The sequence below is a fragment of the Haematobia irritans genome, chromosome 5, assembly GCF_050003625.1.
Source record: "Haematobia irritans isolate KBUSLIRL chromosome 5, ASM5000362v1, whole genome shotgun sequence".
Classification (NCBI taxonomy): Eukaryota; Metazoa; Arthropoda; class Insecta; order Diptera; family Muscidae; genus Haematobia; species Haematobia irritans.
In genome coordinates this window covers 81,148,006-81,169,026 of record NC_134401.1, presented here as the reverse complement: position 1 = coordinate 81,169,026, position 21,021 = coordinate 81,148,006, and the positions used below count along the sequence as shown (strand labels likewise).

The window sequence follows — 21,021 nt, the reverse complement described above, 5'->3', positions numbered from 1 at the left end:
ATGCTAAATTTAATTTATTTTTTCGAAATTTTCCATAGCCCAATGAAATTGTCCTTATCTCAAAAATTTTATGGACTAATATCCATACAATGATCGTACACGCACATAAGTTTAATGTGAACTAAAGCGGAAGAAAATGTTCGACAATTCTCAAAAATAGTAACAATGTTCTATTATATCATTGTCATGATTTGGCACCGATGATTTTTAGTCAAACAGTCTACTTGTTTGTATGGACGAAAATTCCACCAAATGCAAATACCCACTTCGTCACAAAACTCCCAATTTTCCACCCAAAAGAAGTTACACATGAACTAAACACATTTGACATTTGTTTCGGTTGTATTAAAAAATTGCATTTATAAACTTTAGAACTTTAGTTAGGACTTGAATCATTGAACAGTGAAAACTACTTAGGCATCTCTTACAATGAGACAATTTTGTTAACGTAAAAATTAAACCATTTCTACAAATTGCAACAAGATCTTCGGATTTCGGATAACAATGATTACTCATTAATAACAATTTGCTCTGATTTGACACCTCTGGCTTCGACCGCCTTGCCCAAATAATAGGCCGATATAATGCTAAGGGCCTGTAAAGATTTCAAAAAAGTATTTATCACACAAGGCTTGTCTTAAATTGTATTCCATAGCAGATACTTACCTCGAGAGCCACTAGACCCACAAGGGTTAAGATCAAATTATCACTTTCGTCATCAATGAATTTGATTGCCGCTGTACCACAACCTTTGCCGAATACATTAATTTCATTGGAGCAGTCACCCAATCGGCAACAGCTTGAAGGCAGTTTATTATTGTAATCCTGGGGTCCAGTCATTCCGCAACATTCGTACTGTGAAGGAAAAAGAACCAGAGGTACATTTAGCAAATCTGAAGAGGTAATTTTTGTTATTGAAGAAAAAGTTCGTATAAATTTACATATAGTCGCTGAAGTAGGAAAAATATTTTCATACATATACCAAGGATTTGTGTACAATTAACTAGTTTTCGGTGTTACCGTTAGGACTCTTGAGTGGCAAATTTGCCACTTGCTGATACTTTTGTACCACGTTGTGGCACTAAATGCTGTAGTTTGTACATTATTGTGTCACGTTGTGCCAGTTTTAATTAATTCCTGTCATACTCTAATATAGTTTGTAAATTTTGAACCCAAATCCTCTTAAGAGTTTACGCTACTAATATCATAGATAACTAAGTAATAGATGACTCATCGGAGTCAAACGCGGATTGACATTCCCCGAAATGAAAAATAAACGAAGAAAATAGGGGGAATTCCAAATTCTCTCTGAGATTTAAGATTTAACAATTTTCCTATTTTATCCACAATTTGAACATTTTTGATACACCCGATGATTTATAATCAAATTAAATATTCAAAAGTTTATATTTGAACAAAAAATTGCGACTAAAACCGCGAAAACACAAAATTTAATTTTGAGCAATTTTTCTCTTTACGAAAAACTCAAAACGAAATGTCAGAAAATTCATTTGGGCTTCTTCAACATTTTCTGGTCGGAGAGCGATGGGTCATCTATTACTTAGTTATCTATGACGAATCTTATTCATTTGTGATCAATTTTCCCTTCGCATACCATAACGTTTTCAAGCAGACACATATACCGCCTAAAAATATGCAATGAAAGTTGCCTGTAGTAGATAAATCGTATTACTCCCTTGAGCTGTCAACTTCAAGTGGTGACCAGAGAATGAAACCGCCGAGTCGCACCGCCATTTTTTGCCAGTCCACTCCGACTTAAACAATGTTAGTAAAAAACAAGTATATAAGGCCGCAAGTTCGGCCAGGCCGAATCTTATGTACCCACCACCATGGATTGCGTAGAAACTTCTACGAAAGACTATCATCCACAATCGAATTACTTGGGATGTGGTATCTTAAAACTTCTTAACATCGTTTTCTAAATTGTGATTTAGTCCATACATAGTATATATTAGACAAAAAAGTTATGTATAGTTAAGTCTACAAATAATTACGAATCGATATGGACTTTTTGTACGTAGAGAGCCAGAATTGAAATATGGGGGTCGCTTATATGGGGGCTATATACAATTATGAACTTGATATGGACCATTTTTTGTGTGATTGGGGATCGATTTATCTGAGGGCCATATATAACTATAGACCGATAAGGACCTAGTTAGGCATGGTTGTTAACGACTATATACTAGCACAATGTACCAAATTTCAACTCACTCGGATTAAATTTGCTCCTCCAAGAGGTTCCAAAACCAAATCTCGGGATCGGTTTATATGGGGCTATGCACAATTATGGGCTGATATGGACCATTTTTGGCGTGGTTGTTAAATATCATATACTACAACCACGTACCAAATTTCAAGCAGATCGGTTGAATTTTGCTTCTCCAAAAGGCACCGGAGGTCAAATCTGGGGATCGGTTTATATGGGAGCTATATATAATTATGGACTGATATGAATCAATTCCTGCATGGTTGTTGGATACCATATACCAACATCACGTACCAAATTCCAACCGAATGGGAAGAATTTTGCCCTTCCAAGGGGCTCTGGGGGTCAAATCTGGGGATCGGTTTATATGGGGCCTATATATAATTATGGACCGATATCGACCAATTTTTGCATGGGAGTTTGAGGTCATATATTAACACCACGTACCAAATTTGAACTGAATCAGATGAATTTTGGTCTTCCAAGGGGTTCCGGAGGTCAAATCTGGTGATCGGTTTATATGGGGGCTATATAATTATGAACCGATGTGGACCAATTTTTGCATGGTTGTTAGAGACCATATACTAACATCACGTACCAAATTTCAGCCGGATCGGATGAAATTTGCTTCTCTTAGAGGCATTGGCGTAGCTAGGGGGGTGCTGGGGGGGACTATGCCCCCCCCAGAATAGTTCTTGCCCCCCCCAGAATAATCAAAGCTACAGTTGATTTATATTTTAATTCAAGCTTTGCGATGTGTTTAATCCAATTAAGATTGTGGCAGAGAGAGTATGTTAAGCATATTTTTTAGTATTGATATTTACATTACAACTAAAAACACGTAATAAAAACACTAAAAGGAAACTTGAGACGCACATTTTCAAAAATAGTCAATTTATAACTACGTTGATTAAAATCATAAATCGTCACATGCCCAATTTACCATCTAAAATCGTCAAAATCACGAAAAATCCACAGAGTTGGCACCGCTGCTCTCGACAGTTGCTTCGTTGTATTCTGTTCTCAGAGAATTTCTAAAAACTAATCGAAGATAGAAGTTTTATAATATTCAATTTATTTTTTGCCTTTTATTTAATTTTTTATTCTTAGTATTTTTTATACACGATGAATATATTAAGTTTATGTTTTGCTTTATGATGTCTAGTCCTGTTTTAAAACACACATTTTAAATAAAATTTAAAAATCATATGTTTGTTGTCTTGAATTAAAAATAAATTACAAACAATATTTTTCAAACACATACTTAAAGCAATGCTTTTATTTTTTGTTATATTAAATAATGGTAAGTTGCTATTTGATTATTTATAGCGGTGTCGTGGAACCGGCTCCCACATACAATAAAATATTTTTTGTCTTCAACCATGAAATTAATTGATCTAATTAATTATACCCTTCACCACTACTGTGGTACAGGGTATAATAAGTTTGTGCATTTGTATATAACGCCAAGAAATAGTGGTCATAGACCCATCTTTTAGTATACCGATCGGGTAAGAATTAAAATCTGAGTCGATTTAGCGATGTCCGTCTGTCTGTCTGTCTGTCCGTCCGTCTGTCTGTATATGTAATTTTGTGCACAAAGTACAGCTCGCAATTTAAGTCCGATCGTCCTCAAATTTGGCATAGGGCCGTTTCTTGAGACAGAGACAATTGCTATTGGTTTTGGAAAAAATCGGTTCAGATTTAGATATAGCTGCCATATATATTTATCCCCGATCTGGTCATAATTGGCGTGTTTATCAACCGATGTTCTTCAAATTCAGTACATCCGAATATTTTATGAGTCTCAAAAAACTTGCAAAATATCAGCAAAATCAGTTCAGATTTAGATATAGCTCCCATATATATCTTTCGTCCGATTTAGACTCATATGACCACATAGGCCAAAGGTTACTACCGATTTTCGTGAAATTTTGCATAAAGAGTAGAATTGACATTCTACCAATGCTTGGTACACTTGATTGAAATCGGTTCAAATTTAGATATAGCTCCCATATATATCTTTCGTCCGATTTGAACTTATATGGCCACAAAAGCCAGAGATTTGCCGTGATTTGCTTCAAATTTTGCACAAGGGGTACGTTTAATAGTATCGTTAAGTGTGTCAAATTTTGTTAAAATCGGTTCAGATTTAGATATAGCTCCCATATATATCTTTCGTCCGATTGAACTTATATGGCCTCAAAATCCAGGGTTTTGCCGTGATTTGCTTCAAATTTCGCACAAGGAGTACGTTTAGTAGTATAGGTAATTGTGCCAAATTTGGTTGAAATCGATTCAGATTTAGATATGGCTCCCATATATATCTCCCGTCCGATTTGCACTCATATGACCAGGGGGGCCAAAGTTATACTCCCATTTACGTGAAATTTCGCATAGATAGCAGAATTATTATTCTAACTATACATGTCAAATTTATTCAAAATCGGTTCAGATTGTATATAGCTCCCATATATACGTACACCAGAGTTGGGGAAATATGGTCGACTGTTTCATATTTTAGACCCATTTTCAATGGGATTTTCCTCCAATTGACTGGATAGTTTCCACAGAGAATACAAATATGGCCAAAATTCTCACAGTTTACACAAAATTCTGTGATGATTTCCCCATATCCTACACACTGCAATGCCAAAATTTCCACAGAACGGATGAGTTTTAAATAAGGCTCCAAGTCGCCCTACACATATCTTGGCGAGATCTAACCAATATCCTTGTAAAATCGCCACTGCTGAGTAGCAAAAATTGTAAATATTACTCTAATTGTCCTATATCTCTCGCTTCATATTTCCCATATTTTTTACTAACATTGTGTATCATCCCAGGGCGTTAGCCGATTTAAATTTTAATTCTAGAGTTTTTGTAGAAGTACAAAAAATTGTTTCCATTAAAAGTATTTGTATCTGGAAATGCAAACCTTTATATAGCTCCCAGCAAATTTTAAGTAGTTGAGATGGTAACACAAATGTTTGTCTACATAGTGGTGAAGGGTATAATATAGTCGGCTCCGCCCGACTTTAGATTTTACTTACTTGTTTTTAATTGAAATGTATTCAATCAAAAAAAATGATAGTATCAATCATGTATAGTTTTATCAATAGGGGTAATTTATCGCTTCGGAAATTTCGACAAAATTTTGAAGGATGTCTGGGGGGGCATAGCCCCCCCCAGAGAAAATTTCTAGCTCCGCCAATGCTTAGAGGCCTCGCAAGCCAAATCGGAGGATCGGTTTATATGGGGGCTATATATAATTATGGACCGATGTGGACCACTTTTTGCATGGTTGTTAGAGACCATATACTAACACCATGTACCAAATTTCAGCCGGATCGGATGAAATTTGCTTCTCTTAGAGGCCTCGCAAGCCAAATCGGGGGATCGGTTTATATGGGGGCTATATATAATTATTGACCGATGTGGACCAATTTTTGCATGGTTGTTAGAGACCATATACTAACACCATGTACCAAAATTCAGCCGGATCGGATGAAATTTGCTTCTCTTAGAGGCTTCGCAAGCCAAATTTTGGGGTCCGTTTATATGGGGGCTATACGTAAAAGTGGACCGATATGGCCCATTTGCAATACCATCCGACCTACATCAATAACAACTACTTGTGCCAAGTTTCAAGTCGATAGCTTGTTTCGTTCGGAAGTTAGCGTGATTTCAACAGACGGACGGACGGACGGACGGACGGACGGACATGCCCAGATCGACTCAGAATTTCACCACGACCCAGAATATATATACTTTATGGGGTCTTAGAGCAATATTTCGATGTGTTACAAACGGAATGACAAAGTTAATATACCCCCCATCCTATGGTGGTGGGTATAATATATGGAAAACATTTAAATCTCAAAACAAGTAAGGAAAGTCTAAAGTCGGGCGGTGCCGACTATATTATACCCTGCACCACTTTGAAGATCTAAATTTTCGATACCATATCACATCTGTCAAATGTGTTGGGGGCTATATATAAAGGTTTGTCCCAAATACATACATTTAAATATCACTCGATCTGGACAGAATTTGATAGACTTCTACAAATCTATAGACTCAAAATTTAAGTCGGCTAATGCACTAGGGTGGAACACAATATTAGTAAAAAAATATGTGAAACATTTAAATCTGAAGCAATTTTAAGGAAACTTCGCAAAAGTTTATTTATGATTTATCGCTCGATAAGTATGTATTAGAAGTTTAGGAAAATTAGAGTCAGTGTTACAACTTTTCGACTAAGCAGTGGCGATTTTACAAGGAAAATGTTGGTATTTTGACCATTTTTGTCAAAATCAGAAAAACATATATATGGGAGCTATATCTAAATCTGAACCAATTTCAACCAAATTTGGCACGCATAGCAACAATGCTAATTCTACTCCCTGTGCAAAATTTCAACTAAATCGGAGCAAAAAATTGGCCTCTGTGGTCATATGAGTGTAAATCGGGCGAAAGCTATATATGGGAGATATATCCAAATCTGAACCGATTTCAACCAAATTTGGCACGCATAGTTACAATGCTAATTCTACTCCCTGTGCAAAATTTCAACTAAATCGGAGTTAAAAATTGGCCTCTGTGGTCATATGAGTGTAAATCGGGCGAAAGCTATATATGGGAGATATATCCAAATCTGAACCGATTTCAACCAAATTTGGCACGCATAGTTACAATGCTAATTCTACTCCCTGTACAAAATTTTAACCAAATCGGAGTTAAAAATTGGCCTCTGTGGGCAAATGAGTGTAAATCGGACGAAAGCTATATATGGGAGCTATATCTAAATCTGAACCGATTTGGCTGATATTTCGGAAGTTTTTCGAGACCCGTAAAATATTCGGATGTACGGAATTTGAGGAAGATCGGTTGATATACACGCCAATTATGACCAGATCGGTGAGAAATATATGTGGCAGCTATATCTAAATCTGAACCGATTTTTTCCAAAATAAATAGGGATCGTCTTTGAGCCGAAACAGGACCCTATACCAAATTTTAGGACAATCGGACTAAAACTGCGAGCTGTACTTTGCACACAAAAATACATCAACAGACAGACAGACGGACGGACAGACAGACAGACGGACATCGCTAAATCGACTCAGAATTTAATTCTAAGCAGGGATCCGGAGCGGAGCGGAGCGGAGCGGAGCAAGCCCTTTTTTTGCCGGAGCGGGAGCGGCATTTCTAAAATCCGGAGCGGAGCGGGAGCGGAGCGGTTTCCAAATGAAAAACCGCTCCGCTCCGAATAAAATATTACTTGAATGAAATGTGTAACTTTGAAATTACACTGTGTAGGTAATTTCAAATTTAGCTAGTACTTAGCGTAGTGTAAGTAAACGTTTAAAATGTACGATATGTATTTTTGTACGTACGTACATTGGGGAAAACACAACGTGTTTTTTAGTAATTGTTTTCAAAAACGGCAAATGTCAAAATATATATCTAGTATGTGTTGTAAAAGTAACAACAGTACTTTCGATCAATTTCATCCCGTATTACTACAAAGATGATTGTAATGAACGTCAAATAAATGCAATTAAACGATCTTATTTATATTTAATTTTTTAGTTTTCTACACTGAAAAAAATATTGTCGTGAAGTCAAAGATTCCATGTCTTTAGAATAAGAATGCTTAACATGGAAGACGCATTTCTCTAAAATAAAGTTTTTTATACCCATCACCATAGAATGGTGACGGGGGTATAATAAGTTTGTCATTCCGTTTGTAACACATCGAAATATCGATTTCCGACTATATAAAGTATATATATTCTTGATCAGGGAGAAATTCTGGAGGTATTTTATGACCGTAAAGAGGTGTGCCAAAAATGGTGAGTATCGGTCCATGTTTTGGTATAGCCCCCATATAGACCGATCTCCCGATTTTACTTCTTGGGCTTATAGAAACCGCAGTTTTTATTCAATTTACCTGAAATTGGAAATCTAGAGGTATTGTAGGACCACAAATACGTGTGCCAAAAATTGTAAGTATCGGTCCATATTTTGGTATAGCCCCCATATAGACGGATCTCCCGATTTTACTTCTTGGGCTTATAGAAACCACAGTTTTTATTCAATTTACCTGAAATTGGAAATCTAGAGGTATTGTAGGACCACAAATACGTGTGCCAAAAATGGTGAGTATCGGTCTATGTTTTGGTATGGTCCCCATATAAAACGACCTCCCGATTTGGGGTCTTGGGCTTATAGAAAGCGTAGTTTTTATCCAACTTGTCTGAAATTGGAAATCTAGGGGTATTTTCGGATCATAAAGAGGTGTGCTGAAAATGGTGAGTATCGGTCCATATTTTGGTATAGCCCCCATATAGACCGATTTCCCGATTTTACTTCTTGGGCTTCTAGAATCCGAAGTTTTTATCCTATTTGCCTGAAATTGGAAATCTAGAGGTATTTTCGGGTCATAAAGAGGTGTGCCGAAAACGGTGAGTAGCGGTCCATGTTTTAGTATAGCCCCCATAAGAACGATCTCCCGATTTAACTCCTTGGGTTTCTAGAAACCGTAATTTTTATCTGATTTGCCTGAAATTGTAAATATTCTGATATTTTAGGCTCGGTCCATTTGGTAATGCCTCCATATAGACCGACTTCACTTGAATTGCTTGAAGCTCAATGTAAAATTTCCAGATTTTACTTCTACATATTTAAGATTTCAAATCAAGACGTTATTTTATAATTTTCTTGCACACTTACAAGAGATGTTAATGATTCCTCTAAAACTCAAACAAAAATGGTTCTTATAAATCCAGAATCTGATATAGTCCTCATAGGTGAAATCTTTAAATTTATCTTCGGGAAGTGTCCTCAAGCCCTCCTAAAATTTCAAAGGAAACCCTAATATTTGGTTCATGGTGGTGGGTATTTAAGGTTCGGCCCGGCCGAACTTAGTGCTGTATATACTTGTTTTCTTGTCCAAAAGACAATAAACTTTTGAATGAAGTTGCAATGTCCTTATAATTAAGTGATTTTACTTAAAAATGTGTATCATAACATGAAAGATAAAATGTTTGGCTTTAATAATAAAGAAAAATTCTTTAAAATTAATAAAATTGTCTTTAAATTTGTTTCCTTTTTGCATCTTGCCTACAAAGCAAAAAATCGTTAAAAAATAAGACATGTTTTTCAACACTTTATTTTAAAGACGCTTTTTACTTGAAACATAGCATAATTTCTACTGGAAGTCGAGTCTTAATATGGAAAAAAAAAATAACTCGTTAACTCGTTTTTAAAGGATTTTGATAACAACTGACGAAAAAAATCTAAAAAAATGAAAAATTAACATTTGCTTCCTAGAATGCTTCCTTTAATGAAGACAAAATGGATTTAATATTTCTGAAAAAATCTTCAAAATTAATAAAATATTTCAACACATTGTTTTAAAGTCATTATACCCTAAACCACATAGTGGTTAGGGTACACTGAAAAAAATATTGTCGTGAGGTCAAAGATTTCATGTCTTTAAAATACGAATACAAATTTTGCTTAGCATAGAAGACGCATTGCTCTAAAATAAAGTTATTTTCCTTGTCCAAAAGTCGATAAACTTTTCAATGAAGTCGTATTGTCCTTATAATTAAGTGATTTGACTTAAAAATAGTTATCTTAACATGAAAGAAAAAATTTATAGGCTAAGGTCAACTTGACTTTAATAATTCAGAAAAATTCTTTAAATTTAATGAAATTGTCTTTAAATTTGTTGTCTTTTTGCATCTTGACTACAAAGCAAAAAATCGTTCAAATTTAGGACATGCTTTTCAAAACTTTATTTTAAAGAAGTTTTTTACTTCAAACATAGCATAATTTCTACTGGAAGTCGAGTCCTAATTTGGATAATAAAATTGCCGTTAACTCGTTTTTAAAGGACTTTGATAGCATATGAAGAAAAAAAGCTGAGAAAGCGAAAAATTAAAATTTGCTTCCTAGAAGCAAGTACACAAAACCTAAATATAAAAGAGAATTGTGTCTTAAAAGTATCCTTACTTGTATTCTCCGCTTCTTTGGCTCGGAATCAATACCAAAGTTTTTAAAGTAAAGACAAAATCTTTGGAACCGAGTATGCTTTTTTTCAGTGTATAACAAGTTTGATCTGCCAAAAAATGTGCCTACAAGAAATATTGATTTTAGACCCCATAAAATATATACCGATCGACTCAGAATCACCTCCTGAGTCGATCTAGCGCTTGGCGTCCGTCCGTCCATCCGTCCGTCTGTCCATGTATTTGTTGTTCACAGGATTTCGGTCGCAATTATTAACCGATTTTGATGAAATTTGGTACAGGGAGTTTTTTTGGGCACAAGGACGAACGTTACTGAATTGGATCAAATTTAGATATAGCTCCCATATATATGTATTGCCCGATTTCGACAAATGGGGTCACGTTGCACTTTTTTTACTAACCGATCGTCGTCAAATTTAGCAAAAAATAATCTTCTGTATCACCCTTTAGGTCTGAAAATTTCATCGAAATCGGTGCAGATTTAGATATAGGTCCCATATATATGTATCGCCCGATTTTGTCAAATTAGGTCATAAAACCCTTATTTATCAACCGATCTTACTCAAAGTTGGCGAAATGTAATCTTCTATAGCACTAACTATATGTGCAAAAAATCATCGAAATCGGTTCAGATTTAGCTATAGCTCCCATATATGTACCGCCCGATTTTTCTAAATAAAATAAAACTCAATTGAACAAATAATACAATGTTTGTACTATAATTTTCTCGAAGAGGAGCGGAGCGGAGCGTGGAGCGGAGCGGAGCGATTTTTTTTTCTCGGAGCGGAGCGAGGAGCGGAGCGGTTTTTTTTTCTCCGGAGCGGGAGCGGAGCGAAAAAAATGGACCGCTCCGGATCCCTGATTCTAAGCCGATCCGTATACTAAAAGGTTGGTCTATGATTACTCCTTCTTGGCGTTACATACAAATGCACAAACTTATTATACCCTGTACCACAGTAGTGGTGAAGGGTATAAAAATTTTAGACAACTTCGCAAAAGTGTATTTATGATTTATCGGTCTATATATATTTATTAGAAGTATAGGAAAATTGGAGTTATTTCTACAAGCTTTCGACTTAGCAGTGGCGATGTTACAAAGATTATGTGGATATATGGGGCATTTTGGGAGCCACCGTGGTGCAATGTTTAGCATGCCCGCCTTGCATACACAAGGTCGTGGGTTTGATTCCTGCTTCGACCGAACACCAAAAAGTTTTTCAGCGGTGGATTATCCCACCTCAGTAATGCTGGTGACATTTCTGAGGGTTTCAAAGCTTCTCTAAGTGGTTTCACTGCAATGTGGAACGCTCGGAATGGAATCGGGCAGTACTCAGTGATAAGAGAGAAGTTCACCAATGTGGTATCACAATGGACTGAATAGTCTAAGTGAGCCTGATACATCGGGCTGCCACCTAACCTAACCTATGGGGCATTGTTACCCAAATCTGAAAAAACAAGCACGGTCAAAATGTTATTTCTACTCCCTGAGCAAAATTTCACGTACATCAGATTACAATTTTGTCCTCTGTGGTCATATGATATAAAATCGGGCGAATGATATATATGGGAATAATTAATATTTACACTTATTTCAATTATAAAATGTTTAATACTGTGATATTTATGAAATGTAATTTCTATAAATCTATTGTAGACCCCTGAGGAAGCGATTTAATATCGTAATCGCGAAATATTGGGAACAATAAATAAAATATATAAGAGACCTCGATAATATATTGGAACAATATCTAGATTAGGTTAAATTGGCACCCGATTTATTTTCAGGCGCACTTAGATTATTCAGTCCATTGCGATACCACATTAACTATAAGTACCTATTACATATTATTTACATAGGTCCGCTAGTTATTTAAAGACGTTTGCTTCTAAAATTCGCTTACGCCTTACAGAAAATGCAGGACACTCACACAAGAGCTATATCTAAATCTGATTCGATATCACCAAAAATTGACATGTATATACAGAACCTTACTTCTACACCTTGTGCAAAGTTTCAAGTAAAACTTTGGACTCTGTGGTTATATGAGTGTAAATCGGGCGATTGATATATATGGGAGCTATATCTAAATCTGAACCGATTTGGATGCACAGTGGAGAAGATCGGTTTATAAACACGCCAATTATGACCAGATCGGTGATAAATATATATGTCAGCTATATCTAAATCTGAATCAAAAGCGATTGTCTATGTCCCGAAAAATATCGTATGCCAAATTTGAGGACAATTAAACTGCGACCTGTACTTTGCACATAAAAATACATGAACAGACAGACAGACAGACATAGCTAAATCGATTCAGATTTAAATTCTAAGACGATCGGTATACTAAAGGATGGGTCCCTGGCATTTCCTTCTTGGCGTTACAAACAAATGCACCAACTTATTATACCCTGTACCACAGTAGTGGTGAAGGGTATAAAAATTACTCGCTGGGCGCAAATATCGGTCGAGATCTATTATGCTAAATGTCTTAAGTTATCTCAATCTAACAATAAATCACATGACGATCTGTAATATCAGTTGGCGTATAGCTTCAATGGTTTCCAGAACAACAACTGATTTGGAGCAGACCTACGACCTCGATTGAATTTACCATACCATTGATAAACACTGGTCCTTGACGGAGCTTCATAGCCAAAAAAAATTGAAGTAAGTTCATCGATGCACTGTTATTGAGTTAATCTTTGTCGTTAATCTATTCGCACGAAAAGTTCACGAGTTAATTCCATTTTTTGGGCAAGATGAATCCTTAAAAATAATGTAAACAACGCACTGAGTACGTATAACCTCAAAAATGTCAAGCTTTACGATATATCGGCTATGAAGTGAGCGGCAAGATACAAATGTCTGGATAAGGAACATTTGTTGTGAACGTGCCCTTATTTATTTATTTATTTTTTTTTTGTTTGCTATGACCACCTTTTTTTACTCTTATTCATTTATTTGCAATCTATTTTCAACACAACAATAAGCAAATGTTATAGTTAACTACAATGACTGTGCATAGAAAAGACACCATCATATTTTCCATCGTGTTAAAAATGTCGAATTTTGTAGCAGAAAGCGATCATTTGTGGAAAGCATTATTTTTATACCCACCACCATAGGATGGGGGGTATATTAACTTTGTCATTCCGTTTGTAACACATCGAAATATTGCTCTAAGACCCCATAAAGTATATATATTCTGGGTCGTGGTGAAATTCTGAGTCGATCTGGGCATGTCCGTCCGTCCGTCCGTCCGTCCGTCCGTCTGTTGAAATCACGCTAACTTCCGAACGAAACAAGCTATCGACTTGAAACTTGGCACAAGTAGTTGTTATTGATGTAGGTCGGATGGTATTGCAAATGGGCCATATCGGTCCACTTTTACGTATAGCCCCCATATAAACGGACCCCAAAATTTGGCTTGCGAAGCCTCTAAGAGAAGCAAATTTCATCCGATCCGGCTGAATTTTGGTACATGGTGTTAGTATATGGTCTCTAACAACCATGCAAAAATTGGTCCACATCGGTCAATAATTATATATAGCCCCCATATAAACCGATCCCCCGATTTGGCTTGCGAGGCCTCTAAGAGAAGCAAATTTCATCCGATCCGGCTGAAATTTGGTACATGGTGTTAGTATATGGTCTCTAACAACCATGCAAAAAGTGGTCCACATCGGTCCATAATTATATATAGCCCCCATATAAACCGATCCTCCGATTTGGCTTGCGAGGCCTCTAAGAGAAGCAAATTTCATCCGATCCGGCTGAAATTTGGTACGTGATGTTAGTATATGGTCTCTAACAACCATGCAAAAATTGGTCCACATCGGTTCATAATTATATAGCCCCCATATAAACCGATCACCAGATTTGACCTCCGGAACCCCTTGGAAGACCAAAATTCATCTGATTCAGTTCAAATTTGGTACGTGGTGTTAATATATGACCTCAAACTCCCATGCAAAAATTGGTCGATATCGGTCCATAATTATATATAGGCCCCATATAAACCGATCCCCAGATTTGACCCCCAGAGCCCCTTGGAAGGGCAAAATTCTTCCCATTCGGTTGGAATTTGGTACGTGATGTTGGTATATGGTATCCAAGAACCATGCAGGAATTGATTCATATCAGTCCATAATTATATATAGCTCCCATATAAACCGATCCCCAGATTTGACCTCCGGTGCCTTTTGGAGAAGCAAAATTCAACCGATCTGCTTGAAATTTGGTACGTGGTTGTAGTATATGATATTTAACAACCACGCCAAAAATGGTCCATATCAGCCCATAATTGTGCATAGCCCCATATAAACCGATCCCGAGATTTGGTTTTGGAACCTCTTGGAGGAGCAAATTTAATCCGAGTGAGTTGAAATTTGGTACATTGTGCTAGTATATAGTCGTTAACAACCATGCCTAACTAGGTCCTTATCGGTCTATAGTTATATATGGCCCTCAGATAAATCGATCCCCAATCACACAAAAAATGGTCCATATCAAGTTCATAATTGTATATAGCCCCCATATAAGCGACCCCCATATTTCAATTCTGGCTCTCTACGTACAAAAAGTCCATATCGATTCGTAATTATTTGTAGACTTAACTATACATAACTTTTTTGTCTAATATATACTATGTATGGACTAAATCACAATTTAGAAAACGATGTTAAGAAGTTTTAAGATACCACATCCCAAGTAATTCGATTGTGGATGATAGTCTTTCGTAGAAGTTTCTACGCAATCCATGGTGGTGGGTACATAAGATTCGGCCTGGCCGAACTTGCGGCCTTATATACTTGTTTTGTTTTCTTTTGAAGTGCTGTAGAGTCGCATCGAATGCTTGTAGAGGTATATGGTCACATGCCAAAGATGGTTTCAACGGTTCAAAAATAATGGTTTCGATGTGAGAAATTAAGAACGTGGAAGACCAACAAAAAAGTTTGAAGACGCCGAATTGCAAATGATATTGGATGGAGAATCAAAAGAAAATGGCAGCAATTTTAAATGATGCACAACAATCAATTTCTGACCCATTTTCCAAAAATGTGGAAAATGAGTGCCACATGAAAAAACAAGTATATACGGCCGTAAGTTCGGCCAGGCCGAATCTTATGTATACTCCACCATGGATTGCGTAGAAACTTCTACTGAAGACTGTCATCCACAATCGAATTACGTGGGTTGCGGTAACAATTGCCGATGACAAGGTATCTTAAAACTTCCTAACACCGTAATATATACCACATAGTCTATACGTGGTATATATTAAACTAAAAAAGGCAGATTAAATACGTATATAATTAAGTTTAAAATTTCTATAGAAATAAAATTTTGACAAAATAAAGTTTTGACAACATTTTCTATAGAGGTAAAATTTGGAAAAAATTTTCTATAGAAATAAAATTTGGATAAAATTTTCTATAGAAATAAAATTCTGAGAAAATTTTCTATAGAAATAAAATTTTGACAAAATTTTCTATAGAAATAAAATTTGGATAAGATTTTCTATAGAAATAAAATTTTGACAAAATTTTCTATAGAAATAACATTTTGACAATGTTTTCTATAAAAATAAAATTTTGGTAGATTATTTTTGGCTCGAGCGGCAACCATGATTATGAACCGATAAGGAACCAAGAGACAATATACTAACACCACGGACCAAATTTCAATCGGATCGGATGACTTTTGCTCCTCTAAGAGGCTCCGGAGGTCAAATCTGGTGATCGGTTTATATGGGGGCTATATGTAATTATGGGCCGATGTGGACCAATTTTTGCATAGTTGTTAGAGAACATATACCAACACCATGTACCAAATTTCAGCCTGATCGGATGAAATTTGCTTCTCTTAGAGGCTCCGCAAGCCAAATCTGGGGATCGGTTTATATGGGGGCTATATGTAATTATGGACCGATATGGACCAATTTCTGCATGGTTGTTAGAGACCATATACTTAGCGTGAATTCAACAGACGGACGGACGGACGGACATGCTCAGATCGACTCAGAATTTCACCACGACCCAGAATATATATATATAATTTATGGGGTCTTAGAGCAATGTGTTACAAACGGAACGACAAAGTTAATATACCCCCATCCTATGGTGGAGGGTATAACAACGATCATTTCATACCGGTATACCTAATAGATGTCAGTTAGCAGATTCTAACCCTAGTGCTGCCCAATCTCGCCAAATAAAAGGCAACCATTTTTCACAATGTGCCACATTTTTGTGCCACTTTCTTGAAATTCTGAAAGTGTTCTTCTTCTTAAACTCTGAAAATGTTGACGATTAGGTATATCGTATCGTCTACTGACCGTCCAAACGAAATTTTCGAGCAACGAGTTTTTTCATTTTTCATTATTTCTTCTATTTCAACAACAATTGATATTTCCCTTGATCTTAAATTTCGTTACGTCCAAAGGCTTAAAGTGCGAATGAGTGAAATATTTTACTTACTTGTATTTGAATGTCATTCATTGATAAAGGTTTGACCAGTTCCTGCTGCCAGGTGTTATTAACACGTTCCTTTGTCATCTCCATGAAATCTTCCTTCATCACAGCGAAAGCAATCATGAATATTGTCTCGATGACCACTGTAACTACTCCTAGACCTATATACTGAAAGAAGAAGAAAATATAAAAATATATTGTAAGGGTCTGTACTTTTCCTCATGAGTTGTGATTAATTTAGTTTTATAATTGAAATAATGAATACATCGGAAATTTTGGAGTTACCAAAGATCAAAAAAGCTATACCTTGTCACCGGGTAGTGTTACCACTAGGGTTTTTTTCGGGAACGGGATCCCGGGAATTCCCGGGAATTTGGTATTTTTCGCTCCCGCTTTCCCGGGAATGAAGTGCTGGAATTGGATTTTTAATCATCTCGACGCATTGATTTTTACATTGGTGACCCCGACGATTTCTTTAAATCAAAAAATATTTTTCTTTATTTCAAGGGATATTTGACTTACTTTAAAGACATGTGACTTTAGTGGAGGGACGGAAATTTTAAAGATTCGTGTCCAAAATTTAAAGAAAATAATTTTTCCGGGAACGGGATCCCGGAAATTCCCGAGAATTTGGTATTTTTCGCTCCCGCTTTCCCGGGAATGAAGTGCGGGAATCGGATTATTAATCATCACGACGCATTGATTTCTACATTGGTGACCCCGACGATTTCTTTAAATCAAAAAATGTTTTTCTTTACTTCAAGGAATATTTGACTTACTTTAAAGACATGTGACTTTAGTGGAGGGACGGAAATTTTAAAGCTTCCTTTTAATTCAATTTTAAAGAAATTTCTTCTCAATGTTGTGAAAGTTTCGTATCCTAAAATTTAGGTTGCATAATCTTTCATATTAAGTCAATATTTTTTCAGTGTAGATTTAAAGCTAAAAAGGTCGCTAATAAATTCTAAATTTTAAAGAAACCGCATCTTTGGATCAGGGTCAATACCATAATCTTTAAGAGATGATGCAGCCACCGTGGTGCAATGGTTAGCATGCCCGCCTTACATACACAAGGTCGTGGGTTCGATTCCTGCTTCGACCGAACACCAAAAAGTTTTTCAGCGGTGGATTATCCCACCTCAGTAATGCTGGTCACATTTCTGAGGGTTTCAAAGCTTCTCTAAGTGGTTTCACTGCAATGTGGAACGCCGTTCGGACTCGGCTATAAAAAGGAGGTCCCTTGTCATTGAGCTTAACATCGAATCGGGCAGCACTCAGTGATAAGAGAGAAGTTCATCAATGTGGTATCGCAATGGACTGAATAGTCTAAGTGAGCCTGATACATCGGGCTGCCACCTAACCTAACCTAAGAAATGATGCAGGTATATACATAGAAAAAAAATTCCGTAGTTAAACTAACGCTAAATTTAAATTATTTTTTATTAAAAAAATGATTTGCTTGTAGTTAAATTTTATTATTTTTATCGAAATTTTCCACAGCTTAATAAAATCTTATTTTTTTAAGTATGTCTCAAAATTTTTATAAACTAAACGTGAGTATAAAGTTCAATGACCGTACACTGAAAAAAAAGCATACTCGGTTCCAAAGATTTTGTCTTTACTTTAAAAAAATTTGGTATTGATTCCGAGCCAAAGAAGCGGAGAATACAAGTAAGGATACTTTTAAGACACAATTCTCTTTTAAATTTAGGTTTTGTGTACTTGCTTCTAGGAAGCAAATTTTAATTTTTCGCTTTCTCAGCTTTTTTTCTTCATATGCTATCAAAGTCCTTTAAAAACGAGTTAACGGCAACTTTATTTTCCAAATTAGGACTCGACTTCCAGTAGAAATTATGCTATGTTTGAAGTAAAAAACTTCTTTAAAATAAAGTTTTGAAAAACATGTCCTATATTTGAACGAATTTTTGTTTGTAGTCAAGATGCAAAAAGACAACAAATTTAAAGACAATTTCATTAAATTTAAAGAATTTTTCTGAATTATTAAAGTCAAGTTGACCTTAGCCTATAAATTTTTTCTTTCATGTTAAGATACCCATTTTTAAATCAAATCACTTAATTATAAGGATAATACGACTTCATTGAAAAGTTTATCGACTTTTGGACAAGGAAAATAACTTTATTTTAGAGAAATGCGTCTTCTATGCTAAGCAAAATTTGTATTCGTATTTTAAAGACATGAAATCTTTGACCTCACGACAATATTTTTTTCAGTGTACACATAAGTTCAATGTGAACTAAAACAAAGGAAAATTTTCGCACGATTCCCAAAATTAGTAAGAATGAACTACTGTATGGTTAAAATGGTCATGATTTGGCGCCAATGATTTTCTTCTTTACTTTTAGTTCATTTTTTCTTCTATGAGATGATGTAATTTCGTGAACTGCAGTTAAAAAGTACAACAGGACATTAAAATTTCCTGGTTTTAACAACGCCTTGTGGAAATCTCAAAATTTGGAGTAAAATTTTATAGTTAAATTTTCGTGCGTGGTAGTTCATTCTTCCTGTAAAACTGTTCACTTTTTTCGGTGTATAATTATTTAATTGAAGGCATTTTGTGATTTACACAAACATTTCCAAGTTATTGACATAAAAAAGTTGTTCAAATTATAAATAGTGTTTTTTTTTCCAAAATTTTCAATATTCTATTCGATGACTACTTACCACCATTGACAGCTTATGAGATTCTCTTAAAGATGCAAAACATCCGGCAGTGCAGAGAGTGAAAACCAAGGCGCCCAAAGCGCTGACAATATAGGCACCTGTTGGAGAACCAGCACCGCCCAGCGTAATCACGCCAACCGATATCAGTATTACGCCGAGCAACTGAAAGACAAAAAAAAATTGAAGAAAAATAATTGCAAAAGATCTATGCAAACAAAGTCCCATCGCAATTAATTAGACGGAAATTCATGTGAAAGGGAAATGATGAAAAATGTCATTTAAATAGCTACACGCTTAATATTTTAACAAAAATTCTCTTTTTGGATCAAAGACAACGTTTTCATCGATGTCAGTGAAGCCACAATTTTGTGAAATTATGAACAACGATGGCTTTTATTTGTCCCCAAATGAAAATTTTATTATTATTTTTTTTTTCTTTGCGTGTACGAATCACGTATCATAGATTTTGGCACCGGCAACAGAAATGACTGCGGACTGACAGAAAATAAACAAATAGAAACGATTACCGAAATATACAAAGAAGCTCATTGCGAATCTTAGACATTTACATGATACCGATAATTTTTCTCTAATGTCGAGCTATCGTGTAAACATAGACATGTCCGTCCATAAATGCTTCTCAAATTTTTGTAAAGATATCACAGAACATGAATCATATTGAATTTACTTAAGTGCACACAATGATAAATTTCCATCATATTCTTGCAGATTTTATCTTTAGTTCTATATTTAATAGTGTTTTTTTTTTTAGTTCTTGAATGAACTGAAACTAGCGAAACATTGAACAACTACTGGAAGATCTATTTCCATACGAAACGAAAAATATTTCTTTTTTTTCTCAGGTAAAATTTCGGTATGGGTACAGTCGTTTGAGTGCATCAAATTTTAGAAATATTTAGTAAATTGGTCCAAACGACTTTGATCCATTTTCATCACATTGATCTAAATGTTCAATGTTTTTTAACATTTAATTTTTTTTATCATATTCACGGACATATTCATATAGCTCCTTAGGCTTTAACTGCCAGTTAACATAAAGTAAATTGCAAACATATTCTCTCCGGTTAAATTTAACCGAAAAAAAAATAAGTTTATATCTGGTATATGGTAGGATGACTGATATATCCATAGCACGGTGTAAAAGTTCGTTAGCTAACTTGACACTAATGGAGCTTTATGAAAATCGGAGTCAATTGTTTTTCCAAAACTATAATATGGTCAATAGTTCTATCAACTACAGGACTGTTTCCTTTTAATACTCTGTTATTTCAGTCCGTCACGACAGTACTAAAAAAAAAAAACAAACCTTATGATATTTTAATACTTTATTATATTAACGCGTTTATCAAACTTTTATTTTCACGAAGCAGCATTCATGATCCGCCGTTTGTTTTTTTTACGCCAAAAGGTTTTTTTCAGTGTACTCTGTTATAACTTTTCGTGGTATTCATAGTTTCTAAGTTATCTGAGTGAAATTTAAGATTTGTCCTAATGACTTAAATTCTGGTTCTTTATGAACCTTTGTATGTTTAAGATTCAGAAGAATCTTAAAGTTCGCTAAATAGGGC

The 21,021-nt window shown here is 35.4% G+C and overlaps 1 protein-coding gene across 5 annotated transcripts in view; it reads right to left on the bottom strand.

Annotated features, from left to right (window-relative positions):
* Window positions 1–323: 323 nt before the first annotated feature.
* Window positions 324–21,021, bottom strand: part of Tsp42Ej (Tetraspanin 42Ej) — a 37,263-nt gene continuing 16,565 nt past the window's right edge. For all 5 annotated transcript variants that reach the window (XM_075312177.1, XM_075312175.1, XM_075312176.1 and 2 more), the window contains exons 3-6: window positions 19,433–19,594; window positions 16,756–16,917; window positions 667–855; window positions 324–595 (exon numbers count right to left, since the gene is read on the bottom strand). In XM_075312177.1, the coding sequence (XP_075168292.1) occupies window positions 509–595; window positions 667–855; window positions 16,756–16,917; window positions 19,433–19,594 (600 nt within the window). In that variant the 3' untranslated portion in view covers window positions 324–508. The remainder of the gene's footprint in view (window positions 596–666; window positions 856–16,755; window positions 16,918–19,432; window positions 19,595–21,021) is intronic.